At 32.7% G+C, this 16,493-nt stretch overlaps 1 protein-coding gene across 5 annotated transcripts in view; it reads right to left on the reverse strand.

The window, feature by feature from the left end:
* Nucleotides 1–16,493, reverse strand: part of NIPBL (NIPBL cohesin loading factor) — a 197,438-nt gene that overhangs the window by 92,713 nt on the left and 88,232 nt on the right. For all 5 annotated transcript variants that reach the window (XM_072824875.1, XM_072824877.1, XM_072824873.1 and 2 more), the window contains 5 exons: nt 12,668–12,767; nt 11,947–12,098; nt 6,263–6,423; nt 5,235–5,331; nt 1,379–2,005 (listed from right to left, as the gene is read on the reverse strand). In XM_072824875.1, the coding sequence (XP_072680976.1) occupies nt 1,379–2,005; nt 5,235–5,331; nt 6,263–6,423; nt 11,947–12,098; nt 12,668–12,767 (1,137 nt within the window). The remainder of the gene's footprint in view (nt 1–1,378; nt 2,006–5,234; nt 5,332–6,262; nt 6,424–11,946; nt 12,099–12,667; nt 12,768–16,493) is intronic.

Here is a 16,493-nt window from a genome sequence, read left to right on the forward strand (position 1 = left end):
GAAGTTAAATAATGCTGCTTTCTTCATTTGCCAGGCATATACTTTTACAAGAGGTTAGAGGAGGAGATACATTTTGGAATTCATATAGTTATTATTTCCTGAACTCCACATTACCAAACCAAAGAATAAACAACGCTGTATATAATCCTTAACATCAATAGTTTGGCAGTTAAAAAAAAAAATTCAGTTCCCTAGCTAATAAAATAAACACTTCTGACAGTCTCTTTTGCACCAATCTGTGATCTAGGCACTTAGCAAACATCAAAGTACAACAATTACTAAATAATGTCTGTTTTTTCAGTAATGTTAAAAAGACCCATCATGATAGGAAATACAAATCTCCAGCATGTTTCTTAGCCTAGAAACACAATTATCTACAAATGATCCTATCACATAATTAACAAGATCATATATAAAAAGGAGTTCTATCCAACATTAAGAAGTTTCATTTTAAAAAGGAAATATAATTACTATATATCAACCCAGAATTTTGACTATAAAATTAAAGCATAAAGTATGCTTTGGTTTGGGTAGTCAAATGTGTATATGAATCTGTTAAGACATCAAATCCGTAAAATCCATAAATTACATAATTTCAATCACAGATTCATCAATCTATCAAAATTTTCAAGAGTTTTATATATAGTATACACCAAATAATCAAGAATTTAATAGGGACTTACTTTTGATTACAAATTTTTATAAAGCACAAAAAAAGCCCATAAATTCATAGAATGGATGTCTTGAAAGTACACCCTACTCATACTCATCCTACTTAAAACTCAGCACTACTCAGATAAAAGGGAACACTTTAATCACCAACAAAAGATCCTTGAGGCTTAAGGTTTGCTACTTAATATTAATTTAAAATTCTTTCTGTAATTTTTTTTACTAAAAAACCAAACAAACCCAAGTTTTATTATTAAGAGATGGTAGGACTGGAAACAAAGTGAAAAATCTAACTAAATAAACATACACACAAACTTTTCTTAAATGTACTGATTCAAATAATTCTAGAGTGGTTACCCTTGTTTTGACAGAAATAAGGTGAAGATGCAAAACTATACTAACATAACTTCTGGAAAATAAATGTGATAGAAACACTAATGTTCATTTTAGCAGACAAGCACAGGTAATAACACTTGATAAGAGGTGACAGACCAGTGATACATAACTACCAAATCTCAAATAGTTGTTTCAGATTTAAAAAATGAAATCAACTTCTGTGGTATGAGCATTAGCATGAAAAATATAACTGAGAGACATAATGAATTCCAAAATATAATAATAATAAAAAGGAGTAACTAAAAAAGCCTTTTTTACAGTATAATTACATATTTGCCCAGAGTATGAAGGGATAGTAATGAGATTATTTTACCTTTGTCTTGAACTTCTTTTGAAAAGCGCTCCCTTTCAATAGCTGATTCTCTCTCTATTCGCTCAATTTCAGCTAATGCATCCAATTCCACTTCATCATATATAGGTCCCTGTTGTGATACCTGCTGCTGATTCTGTACCACAGAAGTCTGGGGCTGTTTTGTAGCAATTGAAGTGTTCTGTTGTAAAACAGGCACTTGATTTGCTGGAAGGAATGCTGTTTGTTCTTGCTGCGACAAACACTGAGCAGCATTTAGTGGGCGGTTTACATCCTGTGGAGTAATGGGTGTTTTTGAAGTCTGTCCTGGGTACTGCACATTAAAAGGAATATCATTTTCTGAAACATTGCTATTTTCCATACCAGAAAGCATATCCTCTTGCTGGTCCATGTCTGAAGACCTTACACGAGAAAGTCTTAATGTAAGTTTAGTAGAGTCCTTGGATGGAGAACTAATGATATCATACATTGCAGCTTTCTCACTCTGGTCTTTTTCATCCTTGCCTAATTTCATCTTCTTTTGCTTCTTTTGTTTTCTTTCTGGAGAATCTAGCAAGATGTCTGGTGGAACATCTCGAGGTGATGAACAAGGTAGAGGCTGAGACTGAAGGATTAAAGGTGGTCTTGATCCTGGAAAAGCAATTCAACAGGAATGAACAACTGTGCTAGTTTTATATTTTCTTACACTGTGATAGAAACATTAAACAAGTGCAATATAGGAACGCTAGAAAAAATACCAGGAAATTATCCAATTTGGCAACTTATTTACAAAATACAAAAAGCAAGCCTAAGAGCTTGTCCCCTATGGTATTTTAGCTTCCTCACAGATGATCCAGGTTTAAGTTGAAGTATAAATATTCCATCTTCCAGACCAGTATTATGGTATTTCTATTTTTGTTCCTATAAAATATACTTAGTTTGAAAACAGCAAAGGAGTTCACTGTTTCTAAAGATGATATAACACAAATATTTTGGGCAAATATTCTCATTCTTTCACTTATTATCTAAGGAAACTGACAAGTCTAAAGTAAGAATAAGTCTGTCAAATTATAAAATAACAAATTAATCCTATTACACTATCATGAATATTTACCAGTACAAGAAAGTGGAAACAATTATAATCTTTTGGATCTTCACTTACTTCACGAACTGGTGGTAAAATATTGATTTATACCTTTATGTGGTGTTCTCTTTCTCCCTCCACTTAACATCATTCACATACTCTTTTCAGCTTGCTAATCCTCCTTCTATTAGAAAAATATGCAAGACCAGCAAATTTCAAGGCTCAATAAAATATCTTCAGCCCAGATCCCATTAATTTAACAAATGCTATATGATACAAAGAAGTAGGAAAATAAGCTAATCAAATGGAAAAATTCTCCTACTTAACAAGCTTTTAAATGAGAAAAAAATTCATTGATACGCTTCAGAAATGAGTATAATTGTTACATTTCTTATCATTAGATTATAACAAGTTTAAAAACCCACAGGAAATTATAAAAACCAGGATGAAAAGTGCTTTATAGAAAGAACTTAAACCTAGACTTGTCTTAAATTAACGTTTCAGTGTTTAAATATAATATGTATGATTTTTTTTCAATTAGCAATGTTAATATATTTAAAGTATGATATATAAAAATATAACTTTTTAGAGAACATATCTATTAGAATGTGATAAAGATGCAACTGGAGCAATTTACTAAAAATGTTAGTTTGAAATTATATCAATAGATAGTGGTTTTAGACAAGTTTATACAGGATGTTAAAAAGAAACGAAACTAACATTTTTTGGGCCATTTATTTCGTGTTATAGCTTGTGCAAGGTGCTTCGCACATCAATTCATTTAAATAATTTACAACAACCTTGATTTGTATTATTATCACTATTCTGCAGAAAGGAACATGAAGCTTATAGAGGTTAAGAAACCTGCTCAAGGTTATATAGCTAGCAAACCTGAAAAATTTAAACCTAGATTTTTTAACATCTGAATTATAATACACCATATTGCCTTTGTATTTAAAACTTAAGTGACAAATTATATATATTTTAGAACAAACAATTCCAACAATTCATCTAAAAATCAAATTGGACTCACAATGCATTCAGCCTTCAAAACAAGCTGGAAAACAACCTCATGAACAGAAGTAAAGGTTTCTAATGAACAATGTGTTCATGAAGTTGTTTTGAAGTTTTTTCTATCTAAAGTTATCCATTCCATCCATCCATCCTCAAGAGTTTGAGGAAAAATAGGCTGATTATCTAGATCAACCAGCTATCCCACTGTTACTCCTCCCTGGCAGTCTGAATAATTTCTCACCCTAACAATACTTGTGAGGTATGTACCTAACTTTGATGCCTAACCTACAAATAGAGTTATTCTGAAAGTTGCTCTCTCTTTCATAAGCTGGGTTATTTTTATCCCTGAAAATTCATAGAATTATAGAATAAGAATGGCTCATAAAAGTTCAACTTTCACCTCAGGAAAAATGTGTTCCAACTCTGTGATCAGAGACAATCTGTGAAAAAAATACCTTTATGATAAGAGGCACACCAGACCATGATTTATCAGGCTAGAATTAGAAATTCTTATGGATAGAGAAAGTTTACTATCAGCTATATTACATTAATTAAGCTAATTCTTTAACATGGAATATAATACTCTTTCCCAATAACTCTGGTAATTCAAATTATCACACTTTAATTTTAAGTACTTCTAAAAAAAGCCCAAACTTGGACTTAAATTCACAATTTTATGAATCTAGTATACACAAAAGTCCATACAAGATTCTTTGGGAATTTGAAGATAAAATTCACATCCACAAGATAGTATAGGATAAATTATTAGAAAAAATATAAACTAATGAATGGTTTGAGAAGATTAGAGGAGAAGGGTCCATGGAAGATCACCCATTTAACTTAGAACTTGAAAAGATAGGATTTTTAATAAAAAGAAATGAAAGTCTGTGTAAAAGATTTAGAGAAGTAGTATAGAATAGGCCTCATTTTGACAAGTGACTACATGACAGGTAAGAGACAACTTTATGATAATTCAGGACTGGAATGGCATCAATAGAAATAGGAATGGCAAAAAGAACAGTGAGAACAATTTTGAAAATGAATTTGAAATACCAGCTAGACACAAGGAAATTCTGTCTGGAAACAAAAAAATTGTAACTTGGGACACAGGACTAGAGCCAAAGACATTGATTTGGCAACTCTATTCATGAAAGTAATCAATGCTGTTACTAAAACTGAGTAAAACAGCCAAGGAAAAAAGTACAACAGGAGATTAAAAAGTCTGATGACAGAAATCTTGAGGAATGAAAGGACAGAAGAACTAATGAAAAACAATAAAAGAAATGAGGAAAACTGGTGGAACTGATATGAAATAAGTTTTTTTTGGGAAGGTGGAGGATGGGGAAAGATCAAATTTCAAATGTTGAAGAGAAGAAGGCTGTGCTTTGAAAAGATCATTGGATTTATCAGTGAGGATGATACTATAAATGTTTGAAAACACTATCAATTTATAGGGAGAATTACAGGTTTGTTTCTTTCCTACAATAAATGAAAAACAATAAAGAATAGTTTTTGGTATCTGCAATTAAGAAGTTTGAGCTCTTTACTCAACTTGAAATATGAGCTAGGGGCACCTGGGTGACTCAAGTTACTTAAGCGTCGGACTCTTGGTTTCAGCTCAGGCCATGATCTCAAGGTTGTGAGACTGAGCCCTGTGTTTGGCTCTGCACTGGGTGAGGAATCTGCTTAAGATTCTCTCTCCCCACCACACCCTCTACAACTAAAAAAAAAAAAAAAAAAAGGAATATGAAATGCTGAAGGAAATTTTAGTTACAACAATACCTTTAGGAGTTCCATCACTTCCAGCAGGGGAGCATACTGGTTGTGGAGACCTCAAAGGAAAAGATGCAGCATTCCTCATTGTTGAAGAATCTCCATCCTAAGAATAGAGTGTAAAATTTATACCTAAATGATAGGAGAGGCTTTAGAGAAGTTTTAAATGACCAATAAAAGACATAAACTACTGACAGGTAAAGTGTTGGTATTCAAAAGCATAATTCTTCTGCACTTTCCTGTTTTCTTCATGGTAAATCTTAGAAGAACTGAAATTGTATCCAAAAGAATCAACAGCCTATGCATGGCAATGAATAAGAAAACTGGTATTACTACTATGCTCCATTTTTGTTTACTGTTTTCTACAAAAGGAGCTGTGAACACCCTCCCAGGCTATAAATGTCTAGAGGGCAGAGTTCACGGTCATCTTTGTTATCCTTATACACATGTAACTTATCTGATAACACCAGCAAACCAATAACATATAACTTATCTGATAATACCACAAAAATCAATTCTAGTATGTGGAATATCTTAAAACACCAAAGTAACCTTAAATTTCAGAGAATAAAGTTTTGTGCATGTCTTAGAAAAAGAGCTAAGTGCTAATAAATAAAGGTTCATTATTTAAAAGAACATTTTTGCATAAAGAACTATTTAAAAATGAAACTACATTTTGTTAAGAACCAAAACTTCTACACCAAGGACTGGCAAACTTTTTCTGTAGAGGGACAGATAATAAATATTTAGGCTTTGTGGGCCACATACAGTTTCTGTCACTCACTATTCTTTGTTGTTGTTGTTTAAAATGTAAAAGCCATTCTTATTTGTAGGTCATACTATTGGCCAGTTTACCAACCTTACTCTAGTCTATGCTCTGTGGGTATAGACCACATTGTTCATAGACAGATTCTCAGACCTAGTATAAATCTTGATATATAGTAGGTACAATTTAAACTGTGAGATCAAAATGCTAGGTTATGAAACAAATATCAGGACTATTTTATTACCTCAACGATAACTAATATATTACATACGTCACTACTTAGCCTGTGCACCATGTGTAGGTAGTCGTCACTTGAGCCATGTCTAGGATTATCAGCATGATGATTAGCTGAATTGCCAGACAACGGACCAGAAACTTTATTATCATGTATGTTTCTCAAACCACCTGCAACAATGGGACTTGATACTGATGCTGAAATTAATAAGAATAAAAACAAAAAGCTTTATAAAAATAAACTGTTAAAATTCTTAGAGAATAACTGTTCACAAAATATTTTAAACATACATAAATTACAGAAAACAATATAATGAGCACTCATGTACTATCTAGAGCTTGATCAGCTCTTAACACTATGCCACATGTCATTCAGATCCATTTTTGAAAAGAAGTAAAAAATCAGATAAGGTTGAAGCTCTCCATATATCTGCATATTCCTCTCCTGTTTCCTTTCCTTTACTCCATAAAAGTAACCACTATATTGAATTCACAGCTCACTCCATGAATACCTTTATGCCTTTACTATAAATGAATATATTCCTAAATAATACAGAGCACTATTTCACATAAACTTTACATAAATGGTATGCTATACATATGTCCTTCTATAATTTCATTTTTATTTCATTATGTTGAAATTTATCCATCTTTATATATGTAGTGTTAAATGCACACATTTTATTTTTATTTTTTTAAATGTTTCTTTTTGTTTTATTTTGTTTTTTATTTATTCATAGAGAGAGAGAGAGAGAGAGAGGCAGAGATACAGGCAGAGGGAGAAGCAGGCTCCACGCACGGAGCCAGATGTGGGACTAGATCCCAGGTTTCCAGGATCACACCCTGGGGCTGACGGTGGCGCTAAACCACTAAGCCATTGGGGCTGCCCAAATTCACACATTTTAAATAGATACATATATTCTGCTGCATATTGTACACAATATCCCATTCTTATATTCAATGTTTAGATTGATTCAGTAATTTTGTTGTTATAAACAGTGCATATTTTTGTACATGTATACATGTACCTGTATTGTACATTCTTGGACATGACTTTTTTAAAAAAATGTGTGTAGGAGTGAAACTTTTGGATATGCCCATTTTTATTTTTATTTGACAGAAAGAGAATGAGAGAACACAGGCAGGAGGAATAGTAGAGGGAGAGTGAGAAGAAGGCTCCTCACTGAGCAGGGAGCCCCATGTTACCCTATGATCATGACTTGAGCTGAAGGCAGACACATAACCAACTGAGCCACCAAGATGCCCCCAGATATGCCCATTTTTATTTATTTTTATTTATTTTTTTTTAATTTTTATTTATTTATGATAGTCATATCACAGAAAGAGAGAGAGACAGGGGAGAAGCAGGCTCCATGCACCGGGAGCCCGACGTGGGATTCGACCCCAGGTCTCCAGGATCGCACCCTGAGCCAAAGGCAGGCGCCAAACCGCTGGGCCACCCAGGGATCCCTATACCCATTTTTAAACCTTACTAAATAGTAACAAATAGCTTTCCAAATTACTTATGTCCATTTGTATTCCACTGGTAGTACATGAGAGTTCCTATTGCTCTATATTCTTGTCAACAATGTTTGTCAACCTGAGAATGGAAAAGGTCCCTGATTGTCATTTTAATTTTTGCATTTCCTTGATTAATAGTGAGGCCAAGCATCTTTTCATGTATACTGGCCATTCAAAATTCCCACCTTAACATAAAAATAATAAAAAGATAGGCTTCCACATTTTCTTTTTAAAATTTTAGTTTTGTTTTTTTCCACACTTAGGTCTTTAATCCATCTTATCTTTCTGTATAGTTGAGATAAAAAATTCAGTTTTACATTTTTCCATATAGATAACTGTCTTAGCAAAATTTATTACAGAAAAACCAGTTTTTGCCCATTAAGATCTAATACCATATGTGTCAAGTTTCCATTTGTTCATGAGTATGTTCCTAGGCCCTTTACCAAATTCCACTTCACCATATTTTACTCTTCCACAGACCAGTAATATTACAGTAAATCTTGGTAACTGTTAGATTGAGCATTCCACTTCTCATTCCACTTCAAATTATCCTGCTATTCTTGGACTTTCATTCTTCCATATGAATTTTTAGAAGATACTTAAGTTACACAAAACCCTGCTTGGGATTTTTATTGATATTGTATCAAATTTACAGATTTGGAGCAAATTTTTAATCTTTACCCTATTGAATTTTTCCATTTACGAAGAGGCATAATTTCCTTTTCTTAGGTTTCTTTTATCTCTTTCAAAAGTTATGATTTTCTCCACAAAAGTCTTATACATGTTAACTTTTTAAAGATTTATTTATTTATTTTAGAGAAAGAGACAGCATCAGTTGGAGGAGCAGAAAGAAAAGGAGAGAGAGAATCTCAAGCAGACTCCCTGTTAAGTGCAGAATTCCAGGTGGGGCTCAATCCCATAACACCAAAATCACAACCTGAGCCAAAACCAATTGTGTGCCACCCAGATGCCATTACATTGCTAAATTTATTCCTAGGTATCTTACGGTTTTCCTTGAAATTGTTGATGGTATTTAAAAAGATTATACTTCAAATTACTTATTTTAGGTGTATAAAAATGAAACTAAATTTCATTATAATGATCTTGTACCCAGTAACAGGATACTTTTTTGATTCTATTATCTCATATGTTGCTTCTCTTAGATTTTCTATGAAGACAATCATATCACCTGAAAACTGACATTTTCATTCCTTCCTTACCAATAATTATTTATTTTTTATGCTTATCTTCTTATATTAATTAAGACAGCTACTACCACACTAAGTGATGATTACAGACTCTCACGTCCTATCCTTGACTTCAAGAGGAATGTTTCTAACTTTTTACCCCAGACAGATAGCCTTTATCACAAAAGGATTATACCACTCTATTCCTATTCAGTAAAAAGCTTTTTTTTTTAAATAAAGATTTTTACTTATTTATTCATAAGAGATACACAGAGAGAGGCAGAGACATAGGCAGAGGTGTAGGGGGATTGATGTGGAACTCAATCCCAGGACCCCAAGATCATGCCCTGAGCTGAAGGCAGATGTTTAACCACTGAGCCACCCGGGTATCCCAAAAGCTTTTAAATCATAAATAAAGGCTGAATTTTTTGAATGCTCTTTTGGCACCTATTAAAAGGCACACAGGATTCTTAACCTCTTAATTTGTGTTAATTATCTAATATTAATCCATGTATTCCTGATAATACATACAGTTTTATAATACAGGCTGCTGTCAATCAGTACTGCTAATATGGTTTGGTAGGGATTTATTTAGAGATTTTGTTTCTATTTTCATGGATGTTGACAGGTCTATAATTTTCCTTTCTCATACTTTTCCTCATTACACCTGATTTTGGTATTCAGATTATTATCTAACTCTATAGAATGAACTGGGAAAATGTTGACATTTTTCTTTTGTCTGGAATACTTGGTAGAACTTACAGATAAAATTGAGTTTTATTCCCTTCCATCTCTTTAAGAGAGAATTTGAACTACTAAAGCTGCATATACATTTTGAATTATGACAGGTATTGTCAAAATGCTCTCTAAAAAGATTGTACCAATTTATATCCCTATAAAGAAACGAAGGAAATTCAAATTTCCCTGCACATTTGTTGATGCTGGGTATCACATAACTAAAAAATATTTACTAAGCGGTTGATACAGAATTTTATTTAATTTTGATTTCCATCTCTAATTAGATCATGTTCTGAAGAGAAAAAAAAAACATGAAAGATATATTTGGGACAATGGTGAAAACTGAATACAGACTGCATATTAAATGATAGTACAGAACTATTCTTAATTTTCTTAGAGGTGAATTATTACATTTGGTGTTTATATAATTTTCTTCTTCTTAGCAGATTATTTAACGGCAAAGACTTATGATGCCTGTTGATGAAAGAGTTCACTGTGCTCATCTTTCAACTTTTCTGCACAGCTAAAATTTTTATAACATAAGGTTGAAAAAAATGTTTTAAATGTTATCTTCCACATACTCTAAATTTCCATATATATTTACCTTATTTCTGGATTCTTTTCTGTCCCACTTACTATCCATTTGTTCCTTACCACACTACATTTTCTTATTTATGATAACCTTAATATCTAGGTGGGGCTAATCCCTGAGTAACATTTTTAGTTTCTCAAATACCTGAGAAATTTCCAAGAAATGAGTCATTACTGAAAAGGCAGATGCTCAAACTAATATTTCTCTTTTGATTTTGTGATTTCAACTTTTCTTTTGAAAAAGCCGGGTTTATCTTGTTTAAAAAACAAGAGTAATAAAAGCAAAAGTTTATGTTCTTTCCTACATATATGAATGTGTATGTGGATATTTCTGTAAAGAACAAATGGGTCCTTCTTATAACATTTTCCTTTCACTACAGTTAAAATGTTCCTCATACTTTTGTGTGCCAGAGTATACTAATATTTCACAAGTATCAAGAAGCTACAAAATATATGCATACTCATGTTCAGCATTCAAGCTAAATTCTGTAATTTTGGAACTATCTATTCCAAATGTGTGATCTGCCTCCTAGTTTTCCCTTAAATTAGTGTATAAAATAGTCTTAACCTAGTATTTCATTATCTAGAAGTTTGCTGTTTTGATCAATGCCTAAATTAAAGGTTTGTAAGTTACAAAGTTTATAAAGGATGTTTGACTCCATGCATAATAGAAAAGAAGAATATATACAGGAACTTATAATTGATTGCAAATGTTAAAAATTGCTGTTAATTACAGGGGACAGGGATCCCTGGGTGGCGCAGCGGTTTGGCGCCTGCCTTTGGCCCGGGGCGCGATCCTGGAGACCCGGGATCGAATCCCACGTCGGGCTCCCAGCATGGAGCCTGCTTCTCCCTCTGCCTGTGTCTCTGCCTCTCTGTCTCTCTCTGTGTGACTATCATGAATAAATAAATAAAATCTTAAAAAAAAAAAAAGAAAAGAAAATGCTAATTTAAAAAAAAAAATTACAGGGGACAAAACACAGATAGATATTTGTTATATTTCCTTTTGTACTTTTTAAAATTTCTCAAAAAAAGGATATGCTTTTTCTTCTTTTTAAAGATTTTATTTATAGGCAGAGGGAGAAGCAGGCTCCTGCAGGGAGCCTAAAGCGGGACTCAATCCCAGGACCCCAGAATCATGACCTGAGCCGATGGGAGATGCTCAATCACTGAGCCACCCAGGTGCTCCCCTCCCCTACCCCCCCCCTTTTTTTTTAACTTTTAGGTATATACTTTATTTATACTAGTAATAAAAACTTATTTAGAAACCATGACATAGTCCCAAAGCAATATAACCTTAAAAAGACATATTATCAACTAATTTCAATTGAAAACTAGTAATCTAATTCCAGAAATTTTTGCATCTGAGATTATTTTTTCTACCAGCACTGTATTTACTTCATAGTAAAATTTTCACACTATTTATACGTTAGCAATTAAAACATAATTCTTTTTTGGCTTAGTGCTATGTAAGAAGAAAGCCCAATTAAGAAAAGAAATTCCTAATTTCATAACTATAATATATTCCATTGTATAATAACCTAATATGACTCAATCATATGACAGGGATCCTTTTACCTACCAAATGATGAATTTCAGGATAGTCTTTTAGTCTGTATTTTAAAAAATCATATAAAGAAAAAATAAATTACAGGCATTCCCTATAAATAATCAACTTTCTTACCTTGCTGCATCTGGGGATGTGTTGTGTAACTTGAAGGATGGGAATATGGCATGTATCCTGCAGGGCTTTGTGGGGCATATGGACTAGGCACTGGGCTATTTTGTTGTGGCATAAATCTGTTCCCAGAGCTTGTCTGTGGTGGCACAAACCGGCTAAAACCCAAAATCCAAATAAACAATATCAGGAAATGAAATAAATATGCTACTCTTTGAGATTTCACAGTCATAAAATTCTCCAAGCTCTGATCTGTATAAAACAAAATCTATATGCACAGTAAATTTTGAAAAATAGAGAATTTAAAAATTATTTATGGTTCATAAACTAAGGGTTACATTAAATAATTTGTAAAAACAAAACTAGCAATTCATTTTTTACTTGCATATAAGTATCTATTTATTTAAGATAATATAGTCATGCTCCTTTATCAATTAAATTGTCCTTTATAAATATTCTTATTTATCTCAAACACATTATTTTAACACATTCTTTTGTCTGTATAAAATTAAGTCACAAAGATGGTAGTTAATGCAATTAGTATATTAGAACATTATTGAATCTAACATTTTAAGACAAATGTTCATGTGAATTACTATTTAAGGCTAAGCATTTCAACTTTTCAATTACATATAATTCACCATTACCTAAAGATATAAATACAGTGTACATCCACAAGCATATTTATTACAGAAAATAGTACTTCATAAAATGATGCATGTATTACCTGGAGGGGCTATGTGAGATAGTGGTTTGTTGATAATTGGAAGATGCAGGACTACTGTGCATGGAATTCTGAGAAAGTTTATACTGAGACATCATCATTCCTACATAACATAAAAGTGGAAAACATGTTATTTTCTTTTAATAGTAAAATATCCTTTAAATAATTTATAGTAATGGCTCTATCATAAATATTTCAAAAGTTCTTTCCTTTTTTTGACCCACATATTCATTTTGAAGAGCAAAACAGAGAAGCTAAGTATCAAGTACAACCAATGTTACCAAAACATTGGTATACTATACCAATGGTATACTATACCTTTTACTATATAACTAATCCAGGACCAGAGATAGAGATTTAAAAAAAAAAGTACTTGTTTACTTAATGTCCTGTCATTTAGCCTTATAACTAAAAGAACCTTTAGAAATCACTTTATGTGACCTCTGACCAAATACTACACAATTCCTCCTTCCTTCCTCCTCCTTGGGTGGTTTTTCCATTACATGGAATACTTTATTACAGACATCTCCAGTCTTTAGAAGCTTCATTTCACAACACCATTTGTTTCACTGTGATTCAGATCTCAGTTTTAAAATACTATTTTACTGAAGGGCCCAAAGTATGAGTTGCTGTGATTTCCATATTGATGTTTTGATGTGAAACAGAATGCTCCAATTCTTTCTTACACAATAATTCTTTGCCACATAGTAAGGATTAAATGAATATTTGATTAAAAAATGAAAGTGTGAGGATAGTTTCAGATTCTCATATTTCTTTTCAAGCTAGACACTGTCCCTTCAATTATTACACAAATGGCATTTTGTTATACAGGAGATGCGGAAAAATTCAGTTATTTAGACATTTTAAAATCAAAAATAAAATCTATGATTAACCCCGAACTTTCTTATGATACCAATGATATGATATTCTTTCTTATGATAGCCAATCTTTTGGGGAGCTATAAGTATCACATTATATTCCCAAATTCCATTTCCTACTAACTGATATGAAAAGTGCCTTTCACTGCCAAAGAAACAGTCAACAAAACTAAAAGACAACCTACAGAATGGGAGAAGATATTTGCAAATGACCTATCAGATAAAGGGCTAGTATCCAAGGTCTATAAAGAACTTATTAAACTCAACAGCAAAGAAACAAACAATCCAATCATGAAATGGGTAAAAGACATGAACAGAAATCTCACAGACGAAGACACAGACATGGCCAACAAGCACATGAGAAAATGTTCCGTATCACTGGCCATCAGGGAAATAGAAATCAAAACCACAATGAGATACCACCTCACACCAATGAGAATGGGGAAAATAACAAGACAGGAAACCACAAATGTTGGAGAGGATGTGGAGAAAGGGGAACCCTCTTGCACTGTTGGTGGGAATGTGAACTGGTACAGCCACTCTGGAAAACTGTGTGGAGGTTCCTCAAAGAGTTAAAAATAGATCTGCCCTATGACCCAGCAATTGCACCCCAAAGATACAGATGCAGTGAAACGCCGGGACACCTGCACCCCGATATTTATAGCAGCAATGTCCACAATAGCCCAACTGTGGAAGGAGCCTTGGTGTCCATCCAAAGATGAATGGATAAAGAACATGTGGTCTATGTATACAATGGAATATTACTCAACCATTAGAAATGACAAATACCCACCATTTGCTTCGACGTGGAGGGACCTGGAGGGTATTATGCTGAGTAAAATAAGTCAATTGGAAAAGGACAAACATTATATGGTCTCATTCATTTGGGGAATATAAAAATTAGTGAAAAGGAATAAAGGTGAAAGGAGAGAAAATGAGTGAAAATATCAGTGAGGGTGATAAAACATGAGAGACACCTAACTCTGGGAAATGAACAAGGGGTAGTGGAAGGAGAGGTGGGCGGGGGGATGGGGTGACTGGGTGATGGGCACTGAGGGGGCACTTGGCAGGATGAGCACTGGTTGTTATGGTATATGTCGGCAAATTGAACTCCAATAAAAAAAATTTAAAAAAAAGAGTGCCTTTCACCAAGAACATTCAAACAGAAGTTAAATGTCCATTTGCCAGGAATACTGAAGAATGGGATTCTAGCCCTAAAACAGTAGCTGAATGAGATGAAGGCTCAAAATCACCCCAGAATCTACCACTAGCAGTGGGTTTTCTTTTATATGAAGTCTGAACTAACTTCTGAGCTTTCTGTTCCCACTCCAATTTGGTAGTAAGTGTGTTCCATAGCTTAATAATTTAATTACTAAAAAATAAATAAATGATTTAATTACTATAATTATTTTGGTTATTATTATTATTTTTTTTTTTTGAGGGAGAGCAATTCTCTATGAGATGAGAGCTAAAAAAATATTTGGGACAAGCTGGAATTACTAGTTTGACAGCAATGGCTTTATTAAAAAAAAAAAGAATGCGGGAAATGAAATTTCTAAAAGTCCTTTCTGATTATTTCAAAGTTCAAAAGAACTAAAATAAAGTGATTTGCATATTATTAAATTGGCTTCATATGTGTGACTACATTTACATTTAGCAAACAAGAATCACTTTTTTAAATTTTAAAGCCGACTATCACGAGGGAAATGCTTAGGAAAAAAAATCATAATATGCATGAAATCAATTCATTTTTTAATGCTAAGTTTATGTTTTCACAAAATATGATATGGAGAAATCAATATTTTTGACTAAAATATAACTGCATGTAGTATAAAATACAAAATGTGTGACTGAAAGATGAAAACTCAGTTTTTAACTAGAGTGATTTACTACCCAAATTAAATATTTTAATATGTTACAAAATGTAGTTTAAATAGCTTTGGAAGACTTCTTTTATTCAATTTTATATCTATTCACATTATCTTATACTTAATGTTCCTATCCTGTAAATTTTTCTTCCAATCAATGATCTCTCCATAATTTCTTTCATTGCAACATTCTTTCAGAGCATTTTAATTCTAAATTTACTTTCACTATTCCTATCTGTCTCCTCCTACAGCAATCTAGCTTGTTGGTTCTGGTACACAGATAGTGTAGTCCTGCAGATCTGCCTTCAATTTGCTGAAAGGGGAATTTGGGCAGAGGCATTTCTATAGATGCAATTTGGGGAATGGATAGTAACTATGCAACTGCTTTAAAAAAACAGCTCACAGAGACATTTACAAAATTAACAAATACTATTTTAAAAAAATAAGACAAAACCAGGAGCGGAGTGGAGGGCTTCATGGAGGTATTGTCAATAAAACTGACAATATTCTTGAATACAATTCATCAGTTAACTAAGTTGAACCTTCTGAGTTGTCTAACCTCTTCCCTTCTGACTATTTTAATTTTGAGAGGCAAATAAGTACCTGGGCTTGTCAGATTTAGTAAAGATGTTCATGGGTACTCCTTGACTACATAAAAATTTTATCTATGTTGAATATCATACTCTTCTGCTTTTTATGGTATTTATTATAGATTTTTTCCTTAATAATAATACTTACAAGCCTACTTTTCTGCTGCTATGGCAACAGAAGTGTTAAACCAGTTACTATATGACTGAATGTAATCATCAGTACTAAAACTAATACTTGGTATAATTATTTATACAAGTACTACAAGTACTATATGTTGAAAAGCTCTATGTATTTTTATTATTTGATTAATGAAAAGATTCCTTTCTTATCAATTCCATGATTTCCTAAAATAAAAAAGACTTCTAAAGCTCTTTGACTGAATAAACGAATACATTCTGAAATATTTAACAAAATACACTTCTAATTCCCAAGGAATTTAGTTACATATTAAACTGCAAGAATATTAACACCCATTTAGTTTCCTACTTTCTC

The sequence above is a fragment of the Canis lupus genome, chromosome 4 (genome assembly GCF_048164855.1).
Source record: "Canis lupus baileyi chromosome 4, mCanLup2.hap1, whole genome shotgun sequence".
Lineage (NCBI taxonomy): Eukaryota > Metazoa > Chordata > Mammalia > Carnivora > Canidae > Canis > Canis lupus.